The 7,392-nt window shown below is 42.5% G+C and overlaps 1 protein-coding gene across 1 annotated transcript; it reads right to left on the bottom strand.

Annotated features, from left to right (window-relative positions):
• Positions 1-256: 256 nt before the first annotated feature.
• Positions 257-1,895, bottom strand: LOC139414450 (transcription factor 15-like). Its single transcript, XM_071162363.1, has 2 exons — positions 1,229-1,895; positions 257-594 (listed from the first exon to the last, which is right to left on the bottom strand). The coding sequence occupies exons 1-2, from the start codon at positions 1,724-1,726 to the stop codon at positions 529-531; spliced, it is 564 nt and encodes a 187-aa protein (XP_071018464.1). The 5' UTR covers positions 1,727-1,895; the 3' UTR covers positions 257-528.
• Between the last annotated feature and the right edge of the window lie 5,497 nt (positions 1,896-7,392).

Below are 7,392 nucleotides of genomic sequence, written 5' to 3'. Positions count from 1 at the left end.
AACAGTGTAATGTTTGGATTCAGTCTTGTGTCAGGTAAACTGTTGTCTTAACCTTTGGTGTGTTCATTTCCCCATAATATCCAGTGTCTTCTTTCAATTGCTACCATGGTCATGCATACACTTTTTATTGTTATTATGTTAGAAACATTTCAATATGGACCAATTTCCACAAGTGTAAGGGGTTAACCATATGAAAACATCACCACAAATGTGTTGGTATGAGGGGCTGAAATTAGACTAGGGACAACAACAACTATGTAAAAATATATTTAATTTCAACGCAAAATACAAAATGGTGTTGAAAAGGCAACCAAATAGTCTCATTTGTTCCTCCAAAATCACATTTCACCAAACCAGCATTATGAGAGGAACATTCTTTTTTTGACAGTCATATTTTTTACAGTCTTTTTCCGCAGTTCGAAGGCATTCTGGCCTATGTGTCGGTCTGTGTAGGAGTAGGTGTGATAGCTGGAGTTTTTCCCTGAGGTGCGGACTTTAACTAAACCATCCTTGGAATTTGAGAGTTGTCTATCTTCGGCTCATTCGTAGTGCACGGGTTGCATGCATTTTCAGACAACCCCGACCATCTTTCCCCTGCAAAAATAAATGTCATGTTCGGTCAATGTTATTCATTAACATCAGAATTGATTTCTGGAAAATTCTGAAGCAGGAACCATCTGCGACCAACATATGAATACTACATGCATCTTTGTCTTTGGCTTAAATCCATGCTCATTCTCCCTTGTGGATAATACAAATAGTTTAGTGAAATCTAATGTCATTGATATCAACAAATCCTTCCTCGGTTTTTCCTTTAAAGGATATCTAAGCAGACTGAAAATGATATTAATAAATGCACGATGTCCCAACAGGGATCATTTTCCATGTGTGTGTTCTCTCTCAAGAAGCTGTTTGACAGATTTGAGCATGTTTGACAAATTTCCCTTAACTGATGGATGCCCATTATGATGAATCTTCAAGTGACATGGTAAGAAAGTATTTAACAAAATAGGCCTAGTATTGTTTTGATGCCATACTATCATTGTGAAATGACTATTTTTGTAAATGACATTGAATGCACAGAAACAGTAGATTATAATAACATGATGCAATACTAGCTGTCAAATGTGCCACTCGCCCACTTCAGAACCATAGGCTGTCTACTACGTAAAATAAGTTAAATATATTTGAAATTCATACTTGACATAGCACTGTCATGCACGCTTACCCCTTTCCGCTGGTTGCTCAAGCAAAAGGTGCAGATTGTTCTGGGTTGCTTCCCCTCGCCATCTCCTTGCATGCGATACACTGCACTCAAGCACGGCTGCCCATCCTCGCACCCGTCCCCAAGGACAAGAATGTTGGCCAAGTGCGAGATGTAGCTGGACGCCAACCGGAGCGTTTCAATTTTGGAGAGCTTTCTGTCCACCGGCTCCGTGGGTATGAGTGTCCGGAGCGCGGTGAAGGCGGTGTTGACGCTTTGGGTCCGGTCTCGCTCCCTGGCGTTGGCTGTGTTGCGCTGTTTGACCACAACAACCCCACCGACTCCCACCACGCGGGAAATCTGCCGACAAGTCTTCTCTGAAGAGGCACAGCATCCATAGCTCTGGTCCGAGCTGCCGTCGCTCTCGCTGCGGTTCCCCTCGTCGTCCGACATCATGTTGAAGTCAGGAGGATATGAGGAGAAGGGGTAAGTTGCCACCGGCCGAAGCATGGTAAAGGCCATGATAAACTAAAGTATAATGAAACTATTCCCTAGAGAAGCATACAGTTTAATTTGTGGGCATGGACAGCCGTGGAGACCAGAACGTGCATAAGAATTCCCCCTCGAATAAGAAAAAAATGTTTTGACATATCCCCGTAGGATGGTGTGGCCCGGATGGTCAACAGTGAGTGTGTGTAAACGTGCTTGAGTGAGCTCTTATAGCCAGCCTACTGTAGCTCTTCAGCAGAAGGGGAGGGGTTGTTCAGGCAAACCAATCTGTCCAAAAGGACCATTAACTGTCCAAAAGAAACAATTTCTCTCCGAAATTATATCATAGACTATAAACAACTTTTCTAATTTTAATAGGTCAGTATCATTTTCAGAAAATGAAGCATAATTTACATGGGATGGTGGAGTTTCAATTATTTATTGAATTCCCCTTAAACACTGTTTGACACTGGAGGCTGCTTTTGCCATTTAATTATGCACCACAATAAAAAAAGAAGAAGCTATTATTATGAGAAAAACCTTTTGTCCAACATTGCACTAATTTAAATTGGCCTACTACCATTGTTGGATATTCAAAATATGTAATGAGTGTGATTATGCAGAAAGAATGTGAGGTGTGGCACTCAAATCAAATCCTTTATATAAAAATGTTAGGTTTTGGTCAACACGGACCTACATAAGATATAGAAAGGTGCACGTACCAAAACTGCTAGAAAGCAAGCAATCTTAAACCACAACAAATAGTTTATTATGTAGGCCCAAGTATACATATTACAGTTTAATATCATGTAATCAAACTAAAGTAGGCCTAGGATCATTGACAAGGGGGTTCTAAACTCCATCTCCTCTTAAAAATAATAACACTTTACTTAAAGCATCCAGGTATGATGCTTTATAAGTTATGTATAACTTCACAACATTACAATGTCTTATAACAAGGTATATGTTATGTCTCTCTATAGGTATTAGTCTAAAGCCCCTGTGACAGATTCTGTCCTCAGAGGCCAATCTAAGAGTGGCACAACGGTGAGCCCTGGTTAGTTTGTTTAAAGGGTTAAGTGAGCTGGGTAAATAAACAGGCAGCAGATGCTGGAGGTGATCAAGCCCTCCACTTTCTCTGGTTGCGGCCCCAAATGGCACCCTATTCCCTATATAGTGCACTACTTTTGATGGACCCTGATAAAAAGTAGTGCACTATTAAGGGAATAGGGTGCTGTTTGGGATGCTCACACAGAGTGCGGAAAAGCAAATGGCTTCCAGATTCTCTGGTGTGTGCCATCAAAAGGCCTGTTTGGCTTGCTTTACAAACAACCTCTGACACATCGAACCACCGGCAGACCCTGCTGGCTCTGGCACTAGCTCAGCTGCACCAACAATGGTGACCTGCAGAAGACCCGGTGCCCACTCATAAACTGGGACACCACAAGCCAAGGTTATTTTTACTGCTCCTCAGCCGGCCAGCAACACGACCCCTTACTCACTTTCCCCCAGCTCACAGTTTGGAACCGTAAATACTTTGCCCCCCCCCCCCCCCCCCGCACCAAGGAATACCACTTAAAACTTGTTGAGGTGATTAACTAAGGGATATTTAGTTTGCAGTCAGTGTGCTCCAAAGTAGTGTTTGTAGGTGTACAATGAGAAGGTGGTATTTAAGTGCAATTTATAGACTATGGTGCAAAAAGTAATTGGTATTTTTTTAGGACAGAAAAATAAGAAATAAAAAACGACATTTGCAAGAAACCACGAGTTGTGACCATTACATGACAAAAAAAAGTGATGTCTGTATAGGCAGGCAGCTGAACAGTGTGTCACAACAGGCCTGACAAATAGCCCCCTTTAGGACAATACACCAACTCCTCCTGACTGTTTTCTCTCTTGGACAACTCCTGCACTGTTTTGAGTGATGTTATGGTGACCACATCGTGAGTCAGACCCAATATTGTAATAGAGCCAGCAGAGCGCTGCCATGATGACCCGCTAGGGTTAGATACTCTCTGTAGTCAGGCGTGTTGACTCATGGATGCTTCGGAGAAAACCGATAAAACCCTGACCCAGAGCAGCTCTAGCCTGGTCCCAGATCTGTTTGTGCTGTCTTGCCAACACCTGTGGTCATGAAGTCATCACACACTCTTAGATAAAAAGGTTATATCTAGAACCTTAAAGGGTTTTTCGACTGTCCTCGTAGGAGAACCCTTTGAAGAAAACTTTTTAGTTCCAGGTAGAACCATTTTGGGTTCTATGTAGGATTCTCCAATGTGGACAGCTGAAGAACCCTTTTGGAACCCTTTTTTCTAAGAGTGTAGGAGTTGGCAAGACAACACAAACAGATATAGAACCAGGTTAGAGTAGCTACACCAAATATCACCCTGCCAGCTGCAGCTCTCCTAGAATATTAGGGGCATACAAAAGATTTTAATATTGGCAATACTTCCAGCATGAGGTTTTTGTACAGAAAAGTAAATGCAGTGGAAGGATATGAGGTCTGAATAACATTTCAGATGCCTATATCACTCATTTAGAGAGACTGCTCCAATAGAAGTGGTTATTGCTGCAAACATCACACCGTTTTTGTGGAGGAGGTGCATCATGATGTCTGTATTAAACAGAACGTCGCTGCCCCTCCCACCTGTGGGGAAAACAAGGTTAACTAGGTTACTCCATTGGCCCACAGTAAAAACATGACATTTTTCAAACACAATTTTCATGTTGTCTGCTTGTTTAAATCAATGACAAAACTACATTTAAGAAAAGTACATGTCTAAAGATGACTTTTCAACATTGCCTTCTCCCGAGCATTTTCACTTTTTAGAAAAACCTAATATTGTAGCTTCTCTCATGCCCCTTGTCATGGCGGTGCTAGTGTAACCGATGTGAAATGGCTAGCTAGTTAGCGGTGGTGCGCGCTAAAAGCGTTTTAATCGGTGACCTCACTCGCTCTGAGACCTTGAAGTAGTGCTTCGAGGGTGACTGTTGATGTGTGCTGAGGGTCCCTGGTTCGAGCCCAGGTAGGGGCAAGGAGAGGGACGGAAGCCATACTGTTACACTAGCAGCCACGTGTGTGAGTGCTAGCTAGCTACTGACTGGAACATTAAGCTAGCCAAGACCAATAACACAAACAAACGGACTATACAGTTTAGCTAGAAATAGTGAGTGGAGTTACAAACGGACTATACTAAACAAGTCTTACCTGTGAAGTAATGTTTCCCACACACATAGCTACGTGTAGTCTACTTGGGCACCGGGTCCCACCTTTCCCACTCTCCCACCCCGAAAAGCCTGAAACCACAAGGCTTTTCTCGCAGGCTCTGTTCCCTACATGGGAAATATTATTTTCCCCCAATTTGTGGGCGTGGTCGAGGGAAATTCCTTATTATTATGGGAATACTGACTGGGACTATTTAATGCTGAAACACATCAGTTGTCATTGTTATTATATAACATATTAAATATAAGAACATTACACTTTTTATTCTACTTTAATGTCTATCAATACCATTATTTCCAGTTTGTCCCTCAGTTCATGCAACTTGGTAGGACTATAAAGTAGCAATACTATACTTTTTTGACCCCTTAAAAGTGACCTAAAGATGAGGCTTTCAATCTAACCCTCCCCCCTCTTTTTTTCTCTCTGCCTCCCTCTCTCCCGCCCTTCCAAAGATACTGATCGTCTTACACAGCTTTCGACATGCTGAGTTATCTGGACAGGTGGGAGTGTCAGTTAAAATCAGCACTAAATGGCCCTATACTTCAGTAGTCTGACTACACCACAATCTATTAACTCTAGTTTCACTTGATTTGAGGATTACATGAACAAATTATGAAAAATGTACATGTTTGAGATATGTCCAATGTTCCCTTAAAACATTATTTTTAAAATTATAATGTAGGCCTACCAGAGTGGCCGACCATCCAAAACAATGGAGAAAATGCATCCCATAACATTTTAACATGGAAACAGCTGTTCTATCATTCAGCCTACAGTAGCAGCCAATGTTTGGTGTTCAATGTAGGCCTACATTCCATGCGACTTTTGAAAAAACATGCAGGGCTTGACATTAACCTGTTTATACACTTGTCCTTCAGAGGTGAGTGGAAATGGAGGTGAGTGAAAATGTTGTATTGTGTTTGATGCAAGAAAACACTTTACAAAATAAAATAAATGATTATTCCCAGAGAGTCAGATGAAAATGTTACCCTCTGCCTATTAGCTACTTAGCTATCTCAAAATACAACACTGCCCCTTTAAGACATAAACGCTCTTCACCTGACCTGTTTTTAAAAGATGGCTAGAAATGTACATGTTTTGTGTTCTTGTAGGAAGCAATCACTCTCCCAATGTTGACCAGAAATGAAAGAGAACAGGGCCAATAACTCCATACAACTAGCAATGAATATGAACACACAGTAAGTGTACACGTGGCTACATGCAGCTCTCACGTTGATCTCAAAACAAGCACATCTACTCACGTCTGCTGGTGCCTGTTAATGCAATAGAATCCTAATGTGATGCTCTTTGCAAAATCTCTTGCATAGGTTTTGCATACTAAGTCTTGCATAGTTAGTTTTATTTCGGTATGTTACATTGAAAGTGGCTAATATCAACCCCTCTGAATCAGAGAGGTGCCTTTATCGAGGTCATCGGGGCCTGGGGAGCAGTTGTTGTGGGGGTTAACTGCCTTGCTCAGGGGCAGAACAGCAGATTTTCTGGTTTGAGATAGTACTTAGATATGTTTCCTATATAATAACAATGCATTTTGTTGCATTGCTAGATAGATTAAAAAACAGCAAACATTTCCTATTATAGGTGACAGTCTCTCAAGGTTACACTTGCTGGGTCAAGTATTGACCTGGGGACATTTGGGTGGTATTTTTGGTGGGACGGACGGATATCCAAACGGAGTAGGTGCCGAGGTTTGATGAACTAACTATCATGTCATCATCATCTCCTCTGAGACCCTCATCTCTCCCAGACAGTTTGGAGGTCCACCCCTCGATCACAACAGGAAGTTTTCTCACACGCGACGATTCTTTGGAGAAGCCTGCTAACAGGCCTTAATGGTCGCCTGGCCGGGCCTGTGGTTCCTCTGACCCACATTAGACAGCTTCCTCTTGGACCGCATGGGACCTCGGGACCCTTGTCTCAACTCCATGGTGTTCACGGGCCGGCTAGTTTATCAGGCTGGAGAATCTACAAGAACCTACAAGGCGGGCCATGAAAGCTCCTCTTTTATGATCCTACTTCCAAGGTTGAAGATTTGATCAGATTTAATAAAGGTAGGCTATAAAAGGCCTCTTCCGCTATATCCCTCTGACGTAACGTGCTCTTGATTTGGGCCGCTTGTATCCTCAGTCGCGATTGGCTGAGAGTGGATCTGGAGTGGGGATACGGATTCTTTTGTTAATTGTTTTGATGTTTTTTTATGTATAGTGTGTGGGGTTTGGCTGTTTTTAATAGCTAGGTACATCCTTTTCATGGACTGTGGTTTAGAATAGCGTGTGTATGTGGGATGGGTGTTTGTGTGTACGGACCGCATTGTGTCTAAAAATAGTAGTCTGGAGTGCACTGAGACACATAGCTGTACTTTCCCATGGGGGACCCAGTGGCCGGGGGCCGAAAAGGGAAGTTTCTGGGCCCCTGTCTGGGCCAGAGGGGGGAAAGGGGCCTGGTTCTCATGACA

The sequence above is a fragment of the Oncorhynchus clarkii genome, chromosome 7 (genome assembly GCF_045791955.1).
Source record: "Oncorhynchus clarkii lewisi isolate Uvic-CL-2024 chromosome 7, UVic_Ocla_1.0, whole genome shotgun sequence".
NCBI classification, from domain to species: domain Eukaryota; kingdom Metazoa; phylum Chordata; class Actinopteri; order Salmoniformes; family Salmonidae; genus Oncorhynchus; species Oncorhynchus clarkii.
The sequence above is the reverse complement of the archived record's forward strand: the minus strand, read 5'-3'. Positions and strand labels throughout refer to the sequence as shown.

What these genes read in the sequence shown, in the direction of transcription:
- LOC139414450 (XM_071162363.1), bottom strand. Translation starts at nt 1,726, where the DNA reads ATGGCCTTTACCATGCTTCGGCCGGTGGCAACTTACCCCTTCTCCTCA. An exon ending in TGAGCAACCAGCGGAAAGGG is followed by an intron (nt 595 to 1,228) that starts GTAAGCGTGCAT and finishes TTATTTTTGCAG; the next exon opens with GGGAAAGATGGTCGGGGTTG.